The 24,299-nt window shown below is 40.5% G+C and overlaps 1 protein-coding gene across 2 annotated transcripts in view; it reads right to left on the reverse strand.

Moving 5' to 3' along the window:
- Positions 1 to 24,299, reverse strand: part of TSPAN4 (tetraspanin 4) — a 187,460-nt gene that overhangs the window by 104,914 nt on the left and 58,247 nt on the right. Inside the window, exon 1 of one of the 2 annotated variants that reach the window (XM_059474420.1) lies at positions 10,091 to 10,131. The exons of the other annotated variant lie outside the window; for it this stretch is intronic. Within the exon in view, the coding sequence (XP_059330403.1) occupies positions 10,091 to 10,108 (18 nt within the window). The 5' untranslated portion in view covers positions 10,109 to 10,131. Of the gene's footprint in view, positions 1 to 10,090; positions 10,132 to 24,299 lie in introns of those variants that run through there. 2 annotated transcript variants of the gene reach the window in all.

Consider the following 24,299-nt stretch of genomic DNA (forward strand, 5'->3'; position numbering starts at 1 on the left):
AGCAAACTCGGGAGTGTGTAGCGATAATATCTGAAAAACGACTCTTTGTAGCAGTTCTATTGTGCAAATTCCGTATCTGCATGAAAAATAAAACAAAAAAAAGGTACCATTACCCCACTCCCATCAGAACTGTTGTGGAAAAATGTCCAAGAGCATACACTTGCAGTACCACTGAATGTATAATGTCAGGTAATAACCTCTCCAATTGTGAGTTATTTATATGTAAAGTTGCCACAGTAAAGCATCACATTATTTCTGCTCTATTTCAGCACTCACCAGCTAATGCAGAGGTGACAGCATCAGAACAAGTATCTGAAGAGAGCAGGACTGAGGGAAGCAAAGTTCCTATCACTTGGTGCTTGGAGAAAAGCCCTTGCCTCAGCCAAAACACAAGTGAACCAGGGCTGAATTATGACACTGTGTACAAGTTCTTTGAAATTAAATGGTTCTGCCACAAATATTTGGTTGGTCAGATGATTACAGGCTTTGAAAGGACATTGTTATATGAGAACAGAACAGTCCATCAATTCTAGGAAAAGGAGAGGTATTATGGAGGAAAACAGAAAGAATAATGCAAACCTCGTGGGCTGAGAGTTTTCAGGGAACATTGGGTTACAACTTAGTCATATTCATGTCCTTTGGAAACATTCCATTCAACTAGGAAATCTCTCTAAGCAGCACCTATTACCACGGATAAAGGGGAAGATATTCACTACCCTTTAAATAAAAAAGGCTGTTTGTTTTACACTTCTTGAATGCTTTTCCTATATTGCTATTACAATGAGAAAGCACAACAGCTTTCCCACTGTAAAGCTGCTCAGTACTGTCAGTATCTTTTCAAGGAAAGAGAGACTGGATACAAAAACACAGTGAATACACATTAAACTCCATCTCAGGCTCCTATAGAGTTTTTAGGCATATACTGATAGGAGATACCATTAAATGGGAATGTTTTATAAAAGGTAATGTAATAGGAACAGAGTAAATAAAGGAACTGTTTATTATCAAATCTGCTTTTTCTCTCTCCTATGAAAGAAATACTGCATTGTCTCTCTCTTCCAAATGAAACTGCCACCACAGAATTCCCTTTCTTAAAAGGATTTTTCCCCATCAAGCTTTTCTAATGAGTGTCCTTGAAATGTTGCAGAGGCAAACAACTGCAGCACTAAAATGATCACTTGGCAGCTTGCTGATGTTTGCTGAATCTCTGAGCCAGCTCCTGCTTTGTTTTCTTCTCCCTCTTACAGTGATCTCATATAGCATAGGTATCTCAGAGACTGACATAAAACTGCAGTTCCAAGGGTTTGTTTTTTCCCCTCAAGAGAAAGAAGAGTATTTGCTTGAGATAAACTTAAATGCTCCACCCAGCCCATCTCCACCACAGTTCAGGTGTGAAAGCACGAGCACTTGCATAGCAGAAGGTTAGGAAACTCCATCTTTGTTTCATACTAGGGGGAAGTCTAGGATTCAGATGTTCCAGAAATCTGGAGTTCTTCTCTTTCACTTGCACTGCACAAGCTCTGACAGTGTAAACTGGGAAAGACAAATTATTTGTATTCCTTAAAAGAAAGAAGCACAAAAGCCTTTGCTTGATATCCTTCACAGCAGCTATGGTTAGGCCTTATAGAAAACTGATGCACTCTTAATTGCTCAGAGGTACTTATCAGGAAATTGTTTTGCCCTTGAAAAGATGTTAATCTACTTATGCTATTCAACTGCTCCCTGAATTTACAATGAGCTTAAAACAACAACAAAAAAATCTCTTTGACTCTTCGCAATTCAACTGTAAGCAATAACTGACCAAGACAAAATAGCGCTGGAAAATCTATCAAATATGATCAATTTATCTACTTGCCTAGTTCCATCCTCCTACGGGACAACAGAAAATACAACTTCTCTCTTCAGAAACCAGCCAGCCAGCATGGCATACACTAGTCCTTACCAGGTACTCCTAGACCTAGCAAATACATGGGCAGCAAAGAGAATGGGGAGCCGACATCAGTGTCTTGCTGTGTTTTCACCAGTGGAGCTTTCAGGACCATCAGGCCCATGTCTTTGTGTTTCCACTGCTGAAGAGGCAATGCAGACACTGAAACAGAAATGGTCTTAAGCATGTTCTGAATACATGACAGTGTATGTGGCACAATATACAAGTTTTATTTGCACTTGTTAAGGATGACGTACATAACTTGGTGCGGATATAAACTTTAGCCAATAAAACTTGTGGCCATAAACTTTTGCTAATAAAATCCTTCTATGCTATACTGTCAAATATTTTCTCTTTCTCTAATTATATAGAAACACAGTAATATGATGAGCAGGTAGAATCAGACATTAGGCTAGGCCAGTGTGAGATGTTTCTACCTGTGGTACATCACAAGATATAAACCTGTCCAAATCTGACTGGCAGTAATTTAGGAAGGCTTAAAACTTATCATGGCCAACAGATCTATGATTATCACAGAGGAGTTATTGCCTGCTGTGTAATTAGTTTGCTCTCACTGAGCTAGCCCATGGCTTATAGGCATTTTGCAGTGTTGTAAAACACCCTGGAGAAGGATGACTAGTGCAGATGGAAAAGCACTCTCCATTGCAACACATGGGCTGGGAGAGCTCCCTTAGCCCTCTGTGCCTAATGTCTTCAGAGCTGAAGAACCTGGTTTGCATCCTGCTGCCTCCACTTGGTGTTTTATGTGCACAGCTGGCTAATGACCATGTTGTATTATGTATAAAACCATTTACTGTGATATGCTCACACTGTTAATATGCTGTAGAGTATTTTTGCTTTGTTTAAGGGGCAACTCTGGGAAACATCAATGCCGGATGGTACAAAAACAAGGGTAATTCCAGTCCAGACTGCAAGAAGAAATCCACAAAGTGGCCAAACATTTCCATCTGCTCAGTGAACAAAGAGTCTTTCATGCCTCAATTTATGCCTTCTGCTGTCATCAGTGAGTAAGGAATTTTCCTGGCATTTGTAAGGGGCCATGTTTTAGAATGCTGCTTAGCAGTGCCTCCCTTTGGTGGCCTCCATGCTCCTTGTCCCTCAGTCTCTGCACAAGGCTTCCAGGCTGTTTGGACTTGCTCTATCCCCTTTGCAAGTCACCCCAGAGATGGTGCTGCTCCACTGCACCAAACGAAAGCAGCAGTCAGAAGGTTTGAATTAGGTTGTGAGAGTTTGATTCTAACCATTTCACTCTCCTCTCAGATCAACAACTTATCACACCCCTCTTCAAAGTGTAAAACAGCAAGAAAACCTTTGCTTCAGTCTGTCCCATACAATTTACCTCTGGAATTTCCATGTCCTAAGAGGATGACTGCTCTGGATAAAAGCAATTATTTCCAGACCGTAACATAGGCTGGTTCCCTTCTCACTGCAACTTCTAATTAAATCCAGGTTTTTTCCCCACTTATTTTACTGGTTTTGTACCTTCACTGATGCATCTCTAGAGTGCCTTGAAAGTATGGAAAAAGCTTCACAAAAGCACCTTAGAGAAGGCTCCTAGTGACCTTATTTCTTAAGATTTAAAAAGAAGGTTGGTACTTAAGACATATGGGTCTGCCAGTATACAAATGCAAAAAAGTTTTCTTGCTCACACTTAATTTCTGGGTGGGAGTTCCAGGCCATCGCACTGTTAGGATGAAGCAACACAAAATGAACTGCATTTAGTAAAATTTCCTGGCTATTTCCTTGCCTTCCCCTTACCCATATTCCTTCTCAGCAGGATTGTTTTCCAGGACAACAGGAGTGATGGAGGAGCTCTAACTCCCTGGAGTGGCCAATCTGCTACACCACTGATATCAGAAAGATGACTCAGCCCACCTCACTGTTTATTTTCTGTGTCCAGAGGGCTTCTGAACTTTGCCTCAGCTGCTGCTGAGGGATACTGGAACTTGCACCACAATACGGAAACACACTGCACCAGGTGACTAACATCAAGGCTTAGTTTATGTGAAATGTCTAAGCCCTTTATTCACATTTTCATGAACAAGAGATGCCCAGGTACTCCTACCAACCTTCTCACCTGCTGCTTTCCTGCATCCTCAATGCCTTTGCAGAACTGACAAAGTCAATGATTGAGTGTAATAATCACAGAATTTTAAAGGTTGGAATGGACCTTAAACATTCAGTTCCATCCCCCCTGCAATAGGCAGGAACACTTACCACTAGACCAGGCTGCTACATGCCTTCTCTAATCTGGACTCGAACAATGCCAAGGATGGGGCATCCAAAACCTCTCTGGGCAACCTGTTCCAGTGCCTCATCACCCTTACCTAGCCTAAATTTCTCCTCCTTCAGTTTGAACCCATAACTCCTTGTCTTATCACTACAGTTCCTAACAAGGGATCCCTCTCCAGCTTCCTTGCAGGCCCCCTTCAGATATTGGAACATTGCTGTGAGGTCTCCACTCAACTTTCTCTTCTCCAAGAAGAGCCCCAGCTTCCTCAGCCTGACAACTTCAATGTGCTGCACATGAAGGCTATTCAACAGTTTCAGTTCATTCAGAAGGGAGTCACCTCTAAATGTTTCTGCAGAGACAGACAGATAGATTAGATAGATATACATATACACAAATACCCCCTCAGATGCCTGGATTTGTGCTGCCTTCAGATAATTACGCTCTGCTTGGATTAATTTGTTCAATATTTTTTTCCTATTGGCTTGGGCTGCTGGTAGATCCACTTTGTTCTTGAAAAAGATAAAGGTAATACTCTATATAGTTCTGCAGAAGCAGGAGTGGGTTTACAGACCTGAGTCCCACAGAATGCAGCGGGAGATACAGCACCCTGCAGCCTGAATCACTGGTTTACAGGTCTGCCACAAAGACAACTTTCTCAGGAAGCTGTAAACAGAGAATGAATGTCTGGCTTGTGTTAATCCTTATCAGAGGAAGACAGGCTTAAATGAGTTTGTTTACAACAGTGTTCAAGTTTGCTAAAGTATTTTAATAAGTAGCTAAAAAGAGGCTGTCAGAAATCTAGCTTTTCTTTGATGGAGAAGGAGGAGAAAATCTAAATTAAAATAGGTATGTTTTTATACACAATATAACAGAATGTGAAGAGTTGTGATATTTTTCTATGAATAACAGAGAAGCAGGCTACACTTTATCATGTTACTCTGCCTCTGAGGGTAGTGGAATCAAGTGGAAGCTTGTTAAATTTTTTTTTTTTGGTGGTGCATGCAGTTTTTCCATGGAGTTTCCTCACTGACTGATTCTAACCTATATAAGAATCGCTATGAGGTTGCACCCATAATCAGGACACAAACAGCATTACAGACAAAAGAAGTTAGCAGACAACAGGTAAGATCTAGAGGGTGGATACAGTATTTGTTTTTGATGTATATTTTGTATCTTTCGTTATACTTATACACACTGCACACTTACATGGACTTTCAGGCTGTGACAATTCATCCCTAAAGAAATGAAGATCAACGCTTCAGTTCAAAGTAAACCCCATTTATAGATTTTTCATGAGAATTTAAAGCTCTTTTTCTTTGCAATAATTTATTAATGGAAGCATTCTCGTGATGCAGTTGAATTTCTTGGCTCTATATTTTACTGTCTCCCCTATGTGAAAGTGGACATGCTTGTACATTGATTAATGAATGGAAAGCTTCTCCATTTCCACTGCTGTGTAACCGAGCACAGCAGTGCTCTCTTTACTCCCTACTGATGATCCCCAAAGGTCCCCTCAGTAATTCACAAACAGACTTCCTACTCCGACACTGCCCTCACTGGGCTCCTTCCTCTCTCTTCCACCAGCCCTTAAGAAATGTCAACTGTAAGGTCTATACAGAAGCTAGAATACAGACAAGCTCTGACTTATGCTGCACACCAGACCACAGCAAAAGCTTTTCTAGAAACAATATGGAGGCTCTACTAGGTGCTAGAATAAGTAACTGACAAAACACACAACTGTTCATTCCAGGATTTTGAGCTTTTCTCCTTATGTTAAACACTAACATAAAGACAACCAACATAAAATTTATGGGGCAGTTACCAGCCATTTGGTTTTCTGTGTACACACTGTGGATTCAGAATGGTTTTGACAGCAATGGCTGTTACTGCTTGAGAGACACCACAAGTACCAGGATTATGACATTCAGTAATGCCCAACGCCGATTACAGCACAAGTGAGACAGCTTTTCTACCACACATGAAATATTTTATACAGTCACAGCTGGAAAAGTTACTTTATATTCTGCTATAAATATGAAGAAAATATCACTTGGAGAATCTTCTAAGATAAAGATGCATGAGCTGAAGTAAGCATTTTGAAAGACCCAGCTGTAAATAGATGTTGTAACTTACCTGGCTAGTACACAAACACTCAAACTTCCTTCAAGCTATTTGCAAGAGCACATTAGAACTAAAGGAAGGGCAGAGGGTCTCTGAAATACATCAATGTTATGGCAGACATTGTTCTATGAGTCCCTGAAGACACCTTCATCTCACATGAGCTGTATTATTTTGTTGTACTTAACATGATACTGCACTGAAGAGTTTTCTCAAGTGAAGAACATTTGTAATTTAGGATGCTACGTAAGTAGAACTTTGTGCAAACAAGGAACGAGGTCAGGTCATCAGATTCAGGCTGAATGACATGCTCAATGCACTGTTTGTCCTATTCTTCTCAAATTAAATATTTATTTAACTGAAGGATGGTAGGGATTTGCTTTTCTTTGATCTTATTTGGAACACAGTGAACGCATACAGTGAAGACACAATGACAGGATGCTAGAGTAAATTACTACATCCTGAAACATTAAAATGTGCCCTAAAATTTGAGTTTTCCAAGGCAACTAGATCTTACCCTCTCCTCTGCATACTTTATTTACATAGTATAGCTAGCATTTATTTTCAGCAAAACATTCTGTGCCAACATAAAGTCAGCTGTAGTTTAATGTGTGTGCACATATATGTATGTGCAGTGTACCTCCACTCTGGACAAATTCAATTGTGCTGAGATCTGCTGCAGCTGTCATACAAGCAAAGTAATAAGAAGCCTGATCTGATACCTGCCAGCTATACTACATTTTTTCTGCAAAGTATAAAACACTCTCAGCCCAACAGGCAGATGTTCAAAGTTAACTCTTGAATTAGAGTCCTGAGCATGTGATGAGGTGATTTTATGGTGGTTTATCTTCAGTACAAGACTTCATTTAATTCAGTATGGCTGTGGACCACTATTTCAACACAGATGAACTTAAATGACTAAAGTTCATCTAATGTTTGACTTTCCTGTATTGAGAAGGAGGAGTGTGAACCACCAGACACGAAGTTAAATTTTCAACAGTTTCAGCAGGAACTGAATAAAAAGGTTTGGGATAGGAAGTTCAGGTATGAATTCTGATACAGTCTTTTGTCCTTTGACCCACACCCTGTTCACAAGCTGTTGGGAGCTCCCCTTTTCCATCAGTGACCCAGAAAATTAGAAAAACAGGTCACACATACAGACATGCTGGAGGAACTAAGTTTAGAAAAGAGATGACTCATGGGGAGGACAATCACAATCTATAAATATCTTCAAGGCAATAACACAAACGTATAAATGAAAGATGGGAATTGTTCTGCCTCAGAAGTTGGTAGGTAAGTTGGCAATGTAAGGAAAAGAATAAGTGGTAAGTGAAGAGCACCTCCAGGGATGTTGGCTAGGAACAATTACTGTAAATATTCAAGAACTGGTATAATCAATACTGGCGGGTAAGATGCATTGAGAAGACTTGCACAACCCCAGGACGTTGATTAGATACTTCCAATTTCTGGTGCTGTTTTTACTCTCCATGGCATTATGGTAAGCCCTAGAGAGAGAAAAGATTACACTCACCAAGGTAAATGTGGCTGCTTAAATTACAATTATGTGCAAGCAGGCATTTCATTGACTCAGCAGCTGACGTCTCCCCACTATGATAGCTTTTATGACATGCTAATGTAGAAGGTACTACACACACCACTGATACAAATTCATAGTTGCTAATTATACCATTAATAACCCTGAACCTATCTGCTGCTAATGTTATTGATATAAATAGTATGATTAATTCCATCAGGCGTCAGCAGTGATGTAGAGTGACACAGTGTACAGCCATCTCCCTGAATGACTCATTAGGCTCACGGAGAAGGACCTCCTTCCACAGCCACACCTGGCCTGCCTCAGGCATTAATAGCTCAGATGTCTTCACTTCCCATCAAACAAATAGCTGCTGAAGTGCAGGGACATATTTTTATTAAATTTGAAAAACAAACCAGAAAGCCCTCCAGGACATCAGAGCTAGGACTGTAATGCCAGACAATAACAAGTTGCCTGTTGCATTTCAGGTTCCTCTGCAGTGCACATGCACTGGGATGCACTGCACAAAACCCACGTTTCTATGGGAATTATAGCTAATTTTGTAACTTTATAGTTATTTGGTAGTTCTTCTCAACCTCCACATTCAGTTCATTGCACCACATATTGTTTCTATACACCCACAAACCCTAAACAACTGCATTACACTATCAGTCTTTGTTTTTAACGCTAGTTAGCACCAGAAAAATTTTTGTTTTGCCTCAATATTCTTAAAACATTTGGCATTCTTACAATCCTTTTCTGGCAGACATGAAACTAAAGCCATTAGCAAAGCCGAAGGAGCCAAAACTCTACATTTAAGGAACAAACTTGAGCCCCTGGAGTGTGATATTTCCAAAGTACTTACCATTTTTATGGCATCCCACACATGCAGAGCACAGATCCAAGCCTCATGCTTGCAGCTGGGAATGCTCAGCATTTATGCAAATCTGGCCTAGCACACATGGTGTACAAGGAACAAAACAGAATATCAGCACCTAATTCAAGACTCTAGCAAAGTGCACGAGCAGAGAGAGGGTGAGTTAAGACTGCAAAGACAATGAATCAAAATTCCTCTATCTACTACACAGGTGCATTTCACCCATCAACTTCTTATATGATTGCCACTTTCAAAAAAAAGTGAAGTAAGTATATTTTCCTAGGTAATAATAATGTAAGAAACATCCTCACTAGATCCACAAAAACACTATCCTACAGTTTCCTCCAATTCTTTAGAAACCCACAAACACAGGATGGCATGGTAAACACAAGAGGATGTGGGAGGCTGGCAAAACCTATAAATGCCTCCTGTTCCTTGTTTAAAAATTCTGATGTCAGTATGATCTAGCTCAACCAGCCAGTGCTTTCCACTACACCTGTGACCATTCTATCTTACAGTAACATAATGAGCACATCAAAAAAGTCTTAGCACAGAATTTTTTTTTTGCTCAGCGTTTACATTACATCTCTGCTTCATCACTGATTCCACCCATGTGTCATCATTGCATAAATGATGCTCACAGCTTTGGGTAAGTCAATTTGAGCAGCGATTAATTTTCCTATCTGTTAAACCTTTAAATATTTGATTTGCAAATGAGTTTGACTTTTCATCCCAACTATTTCCCCATTATTTCATCTATTTTTTTTTAAAAGGTACATATATATCCTGGAAGACAGGCTTACCCAGCATCATGGAAGTACAGTTTCACTTTATTGACTTATGTGTGTTGCTTTGTTTTTCTATCCTTTAATCTCTACATTTGTCACAGAAGAAACAGAGGACAACCAGTTAATCCTCACCTAAGCCAGCTGCTCAGGAGCCCTGCTCTAGGCATAGGGGAAAGCAGACAACTCTTTGAGCCTCACTCCTAGGTCAGTACAGGCTGTTGTCTTAGGCCAGTAACTTGCCCAGACTGCAGAGGATCTTGAGTTCCTGCCAACTTAAATAAATGGTCACCATTCAGCATGACCTCGAGGAACACTGTGCATATGGCAACAACAAATACAACCACACCTGCACCAGGAGAGACTCTCTACAGGAAGAGTAACTACAAAAAAAACTTCTGCCAAAAACTTGTGAGAACAGCAAACTTATAAAAAGGGTAAGTTCAGCCCTAACAACACTCAGGGAAGCAATTCCTGGCTCTGTGTGAGCAGCACTGAAAAGAACATTTTAAGACTGGTGTGTGCAGTTCGGACCTGTTGCCACCTTATTGCCGGGGTTCCATACTGTTATCTCCTTATCACAAAAGTTCCATACCTTTTTGGTGTTTTTCATGGGCAGCTCCTCAGAGCACTGACTCTTTCTTCTTCACAAAGCAGCCACTGACTCCAGTTCCCCTCTCAAGCAGCCACCCCACTCTTTATAGCACTCTTCTTCTCACTGGTTACAGCTGTGCCCTGTTAAAGTCAGGCCTGCTCCTAACCTTTGATAATTGGCCCAGCTGCAACTCCTTAAGGGTAAGATTACTTTCTACACTATCTTTGTTCTTATATTCTATCCCCCTACATGACCTATACATAACAATGCGGCTGTGGGAAGGAGGACCATAGAAGTGCCCCAGGAACAGGCAAAACCGTCCTGACAATGCAAGGACTAAGGAATTTTTGATGAATTCAGTGTACCAAAGAGTAAACATAGAGTTGATGTGAACAACATGAAACACTGTTTTTTTCATAGGAAAGAGATCAAATAATGTAGCCTTCCTAATCCTGCTGTCAATAGCATAGCAAGATCCACTGACTGAAAGGTAACGTGAGACAGATTGGATCTCAAGGGAAATTTTCTTAGAGAAAATATAAGTATCAAAACTGGTTATCAGAAGAGCTGATAGACTTGCTTGGATCTGAAGACTTTAAAACATGTATTTTAATGCTTTTTCTAGAAGAGATTTTTATGGTCAACACAGCTAAGAAAGAATAAAGTCTAAGTGTTCCAGGAGAACCCTCCTGACCTTGACTGTCCCAAAAGTGGACCAAATTTACTCCACATCCTGATCGTGCATTTCTCTATTTGCAGCATGGGTAAAGTCAAAACTCAGTGCACAGCTCTGGATGCTCTGTGGAGGGAAGCAGGAAAGGTTTTTCCATCACCTGCATGTTTGACCAGGCAGACTGTGGCTTCTCCTTGGCTGATAGCTCTTGCTGGTCTGAGGCATCACAGCAGCTGCAGCTGGAGCTGTAGGCACTGCATGGAGAGCCACTGTTGCGCTCTGCAGGAGAGTCCTCCTTCTCCTGTAGAGGAGTCCTCCAGAGGGCTGCCTGGGGAGCATTCCTTGGATGCCTAGAAGCATGCAGATCATTTGATGTGATCTTGAAAAGGAAATTTCCAAGGGCCTCAGGGGATATTGTTTTTTGCCTATGTCCCTTGCACAATGCATAGCTTGCCTGTTAGAATGATGTGGACATATTTTAATTAATACAGTTCTCATCTCTGCTGCTCTCTGCCAGGAACACAATTTAATGTTCTGAGAAAAGCAACTCCTCAATCTGCCTGGACTTTAGACTTTATATATGGAATTCTGATTGAGCATCTGAGTACAATATGATTTACCATGATATTTGTCTCATTTTTTCTTTTGTGCTCTTGATCACGAAAAAACACTCAATTTACTATATAGACAGCATAAAAACCAGACAACAGACTGGGTTGAATAGAACAACTGTTTCACAATTCAACTTATCTACCTCCTTCTGGGTACCTTATTTGTTCTCTGTATTAGCAAAGTGGTTAAAAAGAGCAAAGAGCAGTTACTCAGATGTGATATACCAATCAAACAAGCCCAGGAAGTGTATCTGCCTCTGTGGGCTGCCAGTCCCTTTTCTCTCCTAAACCATACTCCCAGTCTATGGTCTGAAACCCTGTGACCTTTCTGGTCTACCTGCAGAATTGTTCACACTGTCTGGCTTTAGGCATGCAATAAAGTTGAGTCTTGTAATCCTGTTGAGTCTTGTAAACCTACATATCCACCATGAATAACTCCTGCCTGCCCATATAAAATCATCTCACAATAATTACCCTCTGTGTGTGCACATGTGTGTATTTGTGCCTGTGCCTACCCATGTCCATGAGCTTCAGGCTCTTGGTTAGAGCATTATCATTCCCACCAAGCCAAACAATCAGCTCAAAGCTGTCACTGATGGGTTAAGTGCAGCCAAAAACAGGCAGTACCAATTAAAGGCCCTATTTTTTTTTTGTCTTTCATTCAGGATTTCAGTGCCTCTTTCATACACACTTCCTAGAGCTGTCACGCTGTTGTGATGGGAGTTCTTGGGACTGGCAATGCTCACATCTTTGTCAGCAACGTGGGATGTGGGATCAAGTCACCTTCAGCAAGACTGCAGACAACACCAAGCTGAGGTGCACTCAACATGCTGGAGGGAAGGCACACTATCCAGAGGGGCCTGGACAGGCTGGAGAATGGGCCCAAGTGAATCTTATGAAGATCAACAAAGCCAAGTGTAAGGTCCTGCACTCAGCTTGGGGCAATCCCAAATACAAACACACACTGGGCAGAGAATGGATTGAGAGCAATCCTGAGAATTGGGGATACTGGAGGATGAGAAGCTCAACATGATGCAGCAGTATGCACTTGCAGCCCAGAAATCCAATCATATCCTGGACTGCATCAAGACAAGCTGGGCCAGCAGAGTGAGAGGTGATTCTCCCCCTCGACTCCACTCTGGTGAGACCCTGCCTGCAGTGTTACATCCAACTCTGGAGCCCTCAGCACAGAAAAGAACAGCCCTGCTCAAGTGGGTTGAGAGGAGAGACTTGGAGATGATCAGCACCTCTCCTATGAAGACAGGCTGAGAGAGCTGGGGTTGTTCAGTTGGGGACAAAAAGGCTCCAGGGAGATCTCAGAGCCCCTTCCAGTATCTAGAGGAAGCCTACAGGAAAGGCCTGTCTCTAGAAGTGTTCAAGGCTAGGTTGGATGGGGGGTGGTCTCTGAGCACCCTGGCCTAGAGGAAGGTGCCCATGCCCAGGGCAGGGGGGTTGGAACTAGAGGATTTTCAGCCTCCCTTCCAACCAAAACCATTCTGGGATTCTGTGATTATTCTGTGTCATCATTTCCCTTGTGACTGACTGGCAACATTTCCCCTAAGTTAATCAGCATCAGAAATGCTTTCACTCATGGAGGCCCCAGAGAGCTGCCTTTGAAAAACTGACATTTCCAGAGTGTGGAAGAGCAGGCTGCACTCATCACTGTCACAGTACAGGGACTAAAAAGAAAACACATGAAAAGATGGGCAGCTTTTCAGGAAATCCTGGCTCAAAAGATGCAAATCCTGCTTCAATAAAAAATCAGTCTAGGAGATTCATTTCAAGGTATGGGTGATGGCAAAGATAAACTAGAATGCTAAAGAGCTTAAGTATTCAGGTCACCTCCAGCCTCAAAAGACACTGTATTTTTTCATTCTTAAAATACAGCAATGGATATGAGAGGCGAAACCCAGAAGACATAAGTAAGGTTTGATTTTGATTTCTGTATTTGGAGGCCCTTCACTCAGACTTTTCACACAGGACAGATTCTCTCCTGCAAGCACAGGACCTCCAATGTTTTTTCCTTTTCAAGTCTTTGAGCACTTCTAATGGACTCTTGCTGAGATGCTCAAAGGCTCTCTCCAGTCCCACTGCTCTAGGTACACTTTAAAGCACCCCCTTTTATGTGTGCCCATGATGTGCTAAACTTTACTCTTTCATTCTCTTTATTGATATTCACACCATTTATATCTCCACCTGTTTGTTCCTTCTGGAGACTGAGCCCAGATCTACCACACAGACCAGCAGAGGTTTGATGATTTAGAAGCAGAACAAGAACATGCTTACCAGGAAATAACTTCAATGACTAAAAGAACACTCTATTACCCATATATTGCCAAACAGATCATATGGGGGAGGAGGGGGTAACAAATAAACAAAAAAAAAACCCAAAACAAACACCCACACCCCCACTCAACCAAAAAAAGGACATTTATAACATTCCAATGTTTTGAGATAGCAGTAGGACGTAGACAGACCATTTTCTTAGTCTGGGTGGAGAGCAGAAGCTGTGTCTTGCACAGGCAGGTACAACACCAAAAGCTCACTTCATCCACATCCCTGGTATCAGAAAAGAGTTTTACCCCCATTCTATGAAAACATTTAAATTGAGCCAGGGAGAATATTTGTTCTACCCCACTTGCATCTCCCCTTTCCAAATAAAAGTTCCACCATCATAGATGATTATTGGCATTTCCCCAAAGACCAGCCACATCCCTGGGGTTCAGTTGTCTGACACCTGGCATGCTGCAGAACAGCCATGAGAATCTGGCTCAGCTCTGTTGCACAGAAATGGTTATTGAGTTGTGAGACAATCTGTAAGCTAAAGACAAGCAAGAAAAAAAATGCAGACAGAAATTAAACTATTCAGATGGTTCCAGTTAGTTGTTCAAGACAAAAATAGTGACAAAAGAAGCTCTAAAGCCCTAAGAAAAAAACCTGAGAATTAAAAGACAGCAATTTAGCCCATTAAATAAGCTTGAGCAGCAGAAGAGAGCCCTTTCCCAGGTGACTGATGCCAGTCTGCCAGTTAAATACCCATCACCCATTAAGTCTCTGCATCTGCAATGGAGGGCACATTGATACCATAGTGGCACTCTGATCCTGTAGCTCACTGCTCCATGCATTAGGCAATAAACTACCACTGTGTACCCTTAAATTGCAAGTGTCCTGCTTCCCCAGTCTCTGCACACACAGAGATGCCAAAGCAGAAGTGACCAGAGGGAGGGGTGCACAGTCTCTCAGTCTGCAGCAGCAACCTGTGAGCACATTAAAACCATCAACATCCCAACAAGATCCTTCCGTGGGGCTGCAAAGCACAACCAGAGAACAACACTTCAGATTTTGTTCAGGACTTAATAACACAGAGGCAGGCAATGTGCTCATACAAACACCTGGGAGCAAGTGCATGAGTTCATTCTATGGCTTTGAAGAGCATGCCAACAAACATGCTGTTTCTGAATATCTTTCTCTGAATATCCAATATGCATCTGAAAATTGTATTCCAAAAGCACAGTAAAAGGAGCTCAAGAGAAATAAATAGAGTGAGTGACAGTGTTGCTGCTGCTTCTGTCATTTCTGCTGCTTAATCTGACTGGTGACATGAAAAAGCATAAGTAGATGACAGCTGTTGAAGAGGCAAGACCATCAGATCAGCTCTCTGCTTTCCATAAAGCAGCAAAACATCTAAATTTCTGTGTCCTAGAATGGGCATCTGAGAGAGCACTTCCCAAATCCTCCACCAGTAACCTGTGCTAGGCACCTCTTTAGGTCATTACCCACAAAGGTAATCTGTACCCAGTAGGATCAGATTATGTGTGAAATCAGCAATACTCATGGAGCCACTTCAACCTGACTGCCCAGATGTCTTCTTTACAGCACTGACACATTTTCCTTTCCTTTATATGATAGGAACTTAAAAGTTTTAAAAGAATGCAAAGCTCATGTACTTGTTTCTGCTACCAGAATATGGACAAATTACAAGCCAACTTACTCTTGTTTTTCACCTGTGTGTTGAAAGGAAGGGTAGAAATAATGTAATAGGCAGGTATTAAACAACAGAGTTGATAAAAGGAGCCAGAGCAGGCAATGTGAGCATGTTTAAATTACAACCCATACTGATATCCTATGACACTACCAGGACTTCAACACAAGGTGAAATGGAGTTTAGGTGAAACTCTAACGCAATTCTGAAGAAATCACGGAATACAGCAACGTCACCTTCAGAACTGACTGAAGAAGGAGGAAAATAATGAAATGGAAATTGTTTCCTCTACTTTTTCTCCTGTGCTGAAAATCTGTACTGAAATTTCAGGTGCATCCTCTCTCATCTGGCTAGGCAAAGAGTGAGGGATCTTTAACAGTCACTCTCAGTGGACCTCATTCTCTTTCACATCACATTCTGCCAGCATGATGCTCACAGGGACTGAATATGTCCAAGCCATTAGGAAAAGCAGAAGAAAATGCTGTAGTTCTTAAAAATCAGTAAATAACTTCGGATATGAACAAAAATGTTCCCATTACTGAGGCCTTTACATCCATATCCAGGGACAGAACAGTGCAATGCATCCTTGAATCCCCAAAAGTGCACCACATCTCTTACCTCAGGAAAGAGAAATGATGAGTTTCTCTTGGTCTCAAGTACCTACTCCTCTATGACCACATTTCTTGGTTAACAGAGGAAAGAAAGATTGTATATATACATTATAATATACTTGTTACATTATGTAAACAATTATACTGTGCAATAAATAAATACTGTGAATTAAAACCTTTTGGTCTCTTTTTGGTCAGTATTCACCTCTGTCTCCTTCCCTATACCCTGCTGTTTACTGAGGCTTTGCTCCTTTTTGCATCTTCTCTCTCCTAGACAAACAAAACTCAAGAGCCCTGCCCCTCAATTTTGGACCTTAACAATTACCTGTCTCCATTCAGTACCTCCTTCCACCCACATTAACTGTGCTGCTTTGTTGCTTTTCTTCCCTTTTCAAGACCATAGCCTAACTTCCCCTGGTTTCCACTGCTGATGTTTTTCTAGCTCCAACATAGTTACAATCCAAAGGGAATGATGACCAGGGAGATATGGAAAACCCATCAGGCTGGGAGATCCAAACCTCAGAAAGCAAGCACAAGGAAAGGTCTGAGCTGCCTCAAGTGCTCTCAGATAGACAAGCAGAAGACCAAAATGTGGGGTCAGGGACAAGACATGGAAAACCAGAGATTACATTGGGTCTATATTGCTGTTTCAATGTAATGGAAACATTTCTTTTTTAATTTTTGGTTCTGCCTCCATTTGATAATATGCCATATACAGTCATTAAGAGCTGAGTGGATTTTTATAGCTGCTATTAGAATTGAATTTTATCTTCCTCCAAAAAGATTTAATAAATTAAATTTCAAAGGCAAAGAAAATCACTTACTGTCATGCACATTCCCCTATGTTCATTGTGAAATAAATTCATCAACAAGAAAGTTTTCACATGATGATCAATATCTATCAAATTCTAAACTTCAGCTTCAAGTCAAAGGCTAATAATCCTTGAATTAGTGACACACATCTCTGTTCTCCCTGGGCTACAGGCCCTGAGTATTTGCATGAATCACTGATACACTGAATTGTTGATCCAGATCAACAAAGCTTTCAAATGCACTGTCTTGTTGATGGCCTCTATAAAACACACCCATAGCTCAGAAATGCTGATCCACACTAATGCATTTACTTCCAGTATTTGCTATACAGTCTAATAAAAATATTAATGCACTAGAAGTGCTGATGCAGCCCCATTAGAACAAGATTTCCTCACCATAGAAGCATCCTTGTTTTCTCCCCCATGAGCTATGCTTTCAGTAAATGTCAGGCTGGAGCATACCAAAAAGGAGAAAATATTAAGCTGTTCTGTCCTCATCAATCAGACAAGGTCATGGTGATTCAGAAATGATGATGTGTTTCTTGGCAAAGAGGCAGGGTGAGAGAAACAGAGAATAAAGTATCCTGACAGATGAAGGAGAGGAGGGACAAATGTTGAGGTAACTATGTTGTAAGAATCAATTTTATTCTGCTTAAATTTGGTTGTGTCAGGTTGTCAGGTTGCTTGGGTGTGTCAGGTGTAGGTCCTACAGGTTGAGAATTCAGTGATTCCCCAGGTGAGCCAGGAAAGACCTTGGTGCTTTCAGAACAACTACCAAGGACTCCAACTGGTGTGACACACATTGGTCCATCCATTCCTCTGTGACAGAAGATGAAGAGATTTGGGAATAAAGCTTCTTATACTCTAGAGCACTGTTTTAACCACCTGTGGGGATTAGAGAGAGCCAGGCACAAAATGCTATACTACAAACATGGCTCCTATGAGATGGCCTTTATAGAGCCATAAAGGCCAGAGATATCAGGAATTGATCAGCTTTTCTAAAGATTGCAACTCTCCTTTTGAAGAATGAACAGCTTGAAATAGGCAATTCCATGTTTCTATTTTCAAAGAAATGGTTTATTCATCACCTTGGAAAGTGAGGTCAAAGCCAAATGCAACTGCCAGCATCCTTCTTCAGTTTAATGGCATACTTGTGATCTCTGGATGCACACATTTGTAAATAAAAGATATTTAATTAAACAAATAAATATGAGGGTTAATCTAAGCAAGTAAATTGCTTGTAGAACGTGTCATTAAAGTAATCAAAACTGGAGAGACTGGACAAATAGTAATTTATAAACACTTCACATATTGTAAACAAGATCTATTCTAAAAAACCCACTAGTCACTAGAGCACACCAGCCACACCAGCTTTACAGAACACTGAATAAAAACAAACCTAATAGCTGCCAACATGTTCTAATATCCCAGGACAGCTCCTTATACTTAACAAAATTTCGTAAGTTCCTACAAATTTATTAATCTACTTCACTTTTTAATGGACAGATGTTTTTGTTGCTGTCACTCTACACATGTGCAATTTGTAACATCACTTTTCAGCAAATGTCTGTACCTACTGATGAAGGATAAAACCCTCTCCTGAAGAGTGAAAAACATTAGTCCTGCACAGAATTGATGTGTTACACTTAGGAAAAGCTCAGAAAGGCTGAAGTGAGAAAAACATGTAGCAGAGTAAGCACTAAGGCCACCACAGCAGGCACATCTTATGAGCAATGTGTCCTTCTGTGAATCCATTCCTGTCAGTGAAACACAATTAAATTTGACTTTACTTGACACTGCTCCTTTGAAACTTCAGAGTAATGTACTTCAAAATCCATCTTGTTGTTCATACAAATTCTTTTTCTATGTAGGTTTTCATTGAACAGATAAAATTTGAGGGCAGATCCATAATTACTACAAACAAAAATATTTTACTCAGCTGAATTTAATGTATTTACTATTGAAACTGATTTATTGACCTTACCATTTGTTTCATTAGCTGATTAAAGGCTAGCAGGATTAATCTATACTGTTATCTTACTTTTCTGATGCATTCCACAAAATGTTAAAAATACAACTACCTAATCAGAGATGTGTAGAAGAAAACTTTAATATCACTCTCTACTCTTGGGTAAAGGCACACAGAGAGACACACAGGACTCTCTTGGGAAGATGAGAAGAAAAATGGACTGTCTTCCTAAAATGAACTCATCATTTATAATTTCTCCTTTTGAATGCTTCCACAAACACAACTCCTCCTTTACACTCCAGTAGTTCCTTTCAAAGGAAAGCCTTACTTTATTTTGAAAAAGTAAATTTTGTAGCTCACATACGAGTACTGATGTGATAAAAACCCACAAAACAACAAAACTATGAATCCTAAGCTAAAAATAAGCATTGTCACTCTGCAAGTTGGAAGAACTGTCAGATTCCAGTAATGGTAAAGCTGAAGAATTCAAGCAGAAAAGACACAGAGGAGAATATCTACAAAAGAAACACACTGCAATAGAGAAATCAGGAAGTAGAACAAATATATGTAAGGATGATGGAAACATGAAATTATTTCTAAATAGTTATGACTGTCCTCTCTGACTTGGAGATTCTTTATCCAATAACATCTGTTGATTTCACTGTGAATTGTGTACTCTGGTCAGGAAGCTACTTTTTAATTTCCGACTGATTGCTAATGTCCTCTGCAAGACCTCTGCTCTGTTGGGAAAATAAATGTCTTGGGGAATAAAGAACCCATTAAGGTCAAAATGATAGTTTCCCGTGAAAGGCCAATGTGCCATTTAGGCGTACATATTTAGAAAGGCATACAGTAGCATCAGTAACAACTTTGACTGAGCAAAATTTGCCCTGACAAGTTGATTTCTGACAGCAGCAGCAAGCTGATGCTGAGATGTTTTTAAAGGGTACCCTGTACAGGACAGGACTGTTCCTAGGACCAAAGGAGAAACCCTTAAAATCCCAGAGACTCTGCCACACCAGGAGCATGCCTCTAGCTACGCCGTTTTGGAAAATTTCAGACTTGACAGTTCAACCATTTCCCAGGAGCAGATAAGAGAAACTCATGCTGTTTTGCTCATGTTTAAAAACCAAAGAAAAATAATATTTTCTTTAAGAAGCTCCACACATACAGTGTGGAAGGGCAGCTTGGCAAGAATAACAACACACAAGCCATCAGACAAGCTGGAGCCAAGTGCTCCTTAGCAAAGTTATTGAAGTTTGCTGCAGCTGACTTTGCTGAAAACTCCATTTTCCCCGGGCAAGCTGCAGCCAGGGCTGTGTGAGGGCAGCCAAGGTTTTCCTACAAATGCAGATTTCTCTCTCAGCCTCAGCATCAAAACCACATAAACAGTTTCTTGTTTCTCCTCAGGCTCTGGCTGGGTGGGAAAAATGGCAGAGGAAGCTGGTCATAACAAAAAGCAGAGAAGTCCAATCCAAATTTATGAAGATGAGATGAGGAAACTTTTATATGTGCTAAAAAAAGCTGCGGACCTCCAAAGCTTGGAATGGAATCTAAACTTTGAATATCAGCATTTCAGAAATATCCTTCCTGCTAGCAAACAGCTTTCCAACATATTAAAAGATGTGTGTCTTATTCCTATTTCCATTAAAAACCCCAAGCTACTGATACTTCAATTACTCCATTAACAAAATTTGTGGAAAATCGATGAATGTGAAGCATCTTCCTCAGTAAGACACAACAGGATCGCCACTATTAGAGGATGTAACTTCTAAATCTTTACCATAAGTCATTTAACACAGAAAATGTCAAGTTACTCCAGTTCTAGTGTCTCCTAATTTTAAAGCACTTTGCAGTTTTATTAGGATTCCTTTGGGGTTTTTTGGCACATAAACAGATATGAGACTGATGATATTTATGCACAGTTTTATGACAGCATGAAAGCATCCTGTTTGCCTTTCTTCTGAGACAGAGGATATTCACCAAAAATAAATTGTGTCATTCCAGTCCAAAGGGTGGGAAATGAACCAGTAGAGAAGCAAACTAATCCAGCAAATTATGTGGCTCAGACTTTTTACTCAAATATTTATAAAATGGGAAAACTGGCTACTCTGACTTATCTCCAGCTCATCTGCTATGTCTGACACCCAAGTCCTTAAGCATGCCAACCACATGTACACAAGCATTTACAGCTTTTACACCTAGAGCCAATGTGAAAGATGCAGCTGCTGAAAGCTTTAAGAGCAGAAGGTGTGAAACAATAACAATGTCACATTCTGAAATTGATTTTTATGCATTACTTAAAAAAAAATGAACAAAACAATTCACCAACTTGTAGAGAGGCTTGAAGTCCCCTCCACACCACAGTCAGTCTCAGGACAACTCTTTTAAGCACTGTTTTAAGTACTGTTATGGTTACACATGTGCATGGAAACACCTGCAGTACACTGAAAAGTCAACATTTGAATGTATCTATACAGATACTGACTAATACTTCACAATGTAGACATTGCTTATCTTGAAACAGAGAGGCATTGCTTATCTTGAAACAGGATACATGTTCCTATGTATCCTTTATGCTCAAAGAAGCATGCGTTAACAAAGATCTCCCAAACAGAGCACATAATATTCAAAAGAATATAAATTATTAAAGTGGTTCAGTTACAAACAAGCTTTGAAAAGACCTAGTGTACCTAAGTTACACTCTTTCCTAGTCTCTGCACTCATATATAAATACAGCTGACTTGAATTTCAAATGGAATCAACATTTCAAACATCCTACCAAACCCTGTGGTTTTAAAGCAAGATTTGTTTTGTTTTTTTTTTCCAGTGGAAATGCACATACAGTTGACTATTGGCTAAGCTCCTGGGAAGAACATTTCTTGCTGTTAAAGGAGACGAAAGATTCTGCTTTTTGATGCCACCCAACAGACAACATTAACCAAGAAAAATTTGGAAACAGAAGCCATTATTGTTTGAGTCAGGGAGCTTGAGATCACAGCTGGAACCATGGAAGCACCTGAGCTTAGGGAGGAAGGCAGTAAAGCAGCTTGCCCACCGCCAGTCCCATCAGGCAGCTGGGTGAAGGAGTATGGACAAACACCACCTTTCCTGCAAGCAGTGCTCTATCCTGAAATCTGGCTATCTATAAGCATGGAAAACGCCCTGTGACTCTTTCTTCCCGTACAGCTGAAGTGAGCTTCCAGAGCAGTCAGACAGCAGCCCTTTGCCATGAACAGCGGCCATCAGAACGGACCAGGATCTTCACTGCGTCCTCAAGAAGACCCTACCTACTGCCCTGCACATACAGCAGTTTTGGCAAAAGAAAAACTGCATTTCAGCAGTCAAATCAAACTGTAGTTGGGTCAGTTTTACACTATGATAGCAAACCTGCTCAGAGCAGAAGGATCCTTGAAATAACTAATGAGGAAACCTAGAGCTCTAAGACGAGCCTAGACAAAACTCACTGGTCCTCTCCTTGATCTCTCCCTCCTTTCATACAACGCTTTTATTAAGGCATGGCCCAGCAGCCCAGATGAATTACAGGGAAAAGGCCAGGGCACAATATATCAACTGAAAAACTTTCTACCTCATTAAAGGTGAAAATAAAAGGGATTTGAGCTACAGCAGCCTCTTGTGCACTTGATGATGGGATATGTGATTTCCTATTGATTGTCCAAGCGGAGGCACTTAGTTCTCCTTACTTTACAGAAAGGATTTTGTCATTATAATAAGTGACACAAAAAATCCAACCCAACAAACCTCAGTCACAGTTGAACTTCTGGGAAATATGTAGTTACCTGGTTTTAAAAGTCCTCCCTTATTGACTACTACTTTTACAAGAGTTTCCTTAGCAATTTTCATTGATACCTAAAAATTAGGCAGAGCACAAAAGACTTCCAAACTGGAAGATACTCTAGCCATTTAAATACAACTAAACCTACTAAATTCCTACAACTAGTGTTCTAGTATCTTAATTCCTGACTGTCCCGAATTAGATGTGGGATAACGAATATGAAATTTAAGCCCTCTAACTTAATTACTTAACTTAGAGCCCATATGCTAAAATGAACAAATATGAAGGGGGAAACATGCATGCTAGAAACAATCAGAGGTAATCCTAGGGCAGATACAGGTAAGTAAGTCAGAATTTGAGGGAGAAAATCAGAAAACTTCTTTCCCTGGCCAGAAGCACCGGGCCTTAGAGATCTTCCTCTCTGGCTGTGGTGCACAATGGCTCTAACAAAGTTTCCTGTAAAAACAGAGATAGCTTTATTGTTTTCACAATGTCAGTTTCCATAAACTGAGGCTATTTTCTTTTAGAGCAGTCTCCTTCAATTCAGGACCTGCTTATTCCTGAAGTGAGGAAAACAGCAGAACACAGCATGGTACCATCAGTCCTGTACTGCATCTCAGCCCAGCAGCCAAAGTGCTGGTCCAAACCACTAACTGTGAATCCTTGAAAACCTCTACAAGCAAGACCTCTCTTTGCCCAAATATCCTGGAGCATTTCATTTGCATTTATTTTAAGCTTCCTGTTAATTAATTTAAAATAATACTTTTGCTCTGTTTGTATTCAATTAATTACATTATGAAGTTTCTGGCACAAAACAGCACACTGCAATAGGAGCTTAGTAACAGATAAAATACTGCTCTTTCAGGCATTGCTTTGTCACAGACCTAACAAATGAAGACAAATTCAAACAACATCTCAAATTTGGTTTTTAACGGCTAAGATTATTGTAGTCTTAAAAGAAACCACAATATGAAAGGCAACCACTGAGCAGAAATATGCCTGGCTCAACAGGACCCATCAGCTATTTTGAACAGAAACAGGAAGCTTCCTTGAAACCCTTGGCACTCTCAGAAACCATGAACACATTTTTTTTGGCTTGGCTTCCTTTGTCACCATAAAGCTAATTGTAAAAAAGAGGTCAAATGATTTTTGTGGGATTTCAAATTCAGAGGAAAAGCTAGTGCATGTCATTAATCAAGTAAATTGCCAGTGCCTCATTCTGCAAAGTAAATTACTTAAGTTATATCTCTTTTTCTCTAGGTCTGATTAAGGACGGAGAAGACAAATGAGTTTTCAGCATGAAAGAATTGAAAAATATATTCTTCATAATTCATGTGTGGCACTAGAAGGGTGGGATGGACGCTTGGTTGCTTTTTAAAAGGTCATGTATAGAAGGGCATGCACCAAATCTGCTCCCCTAAAAGCTATCCTACTTCTGAAGTTCAGTTTACAGCAAATATAGCTCACACAATGCACAATTATCTGAATCTCTACAAATAAAACCACCAACCAAAACCAAAAAAGGGGCATTAATTCACAGCCTTCACAGCACAGTGTGAGGACTTGGCAAAAAGCCTTCGCAATCAGCAGAGATTTCCAAGATGGACGAAGAGAACCAAATGTCCAAACATTATTCATGTTCTGTGAGAGCTGCACACTTTTCATTTTCATGAGATTAGTTGATAAGGCTGCATCTAAAGTGACAGTCTACGAGAAAGCCACATTGTGTCTCATGCAAGGCAGCTGAAATACGAG

Source organism: Ammospiza nelsoni, chromosome 6, assembly GCF_027579445.1.
Source record: "Ammospiza nelsoni isolate bAmmNel1 chromosome 6, bAmmNel1.pri, whole genome shotgun sequence".
In the NCBI taxonomy this organism is placed as follows: domain Eukaryota; kingdom Metazoa; phylum Chordata; class Aves; order Passeriformes; family Passerellidae; genus Ammospiza; species Ammospiza nelsoni.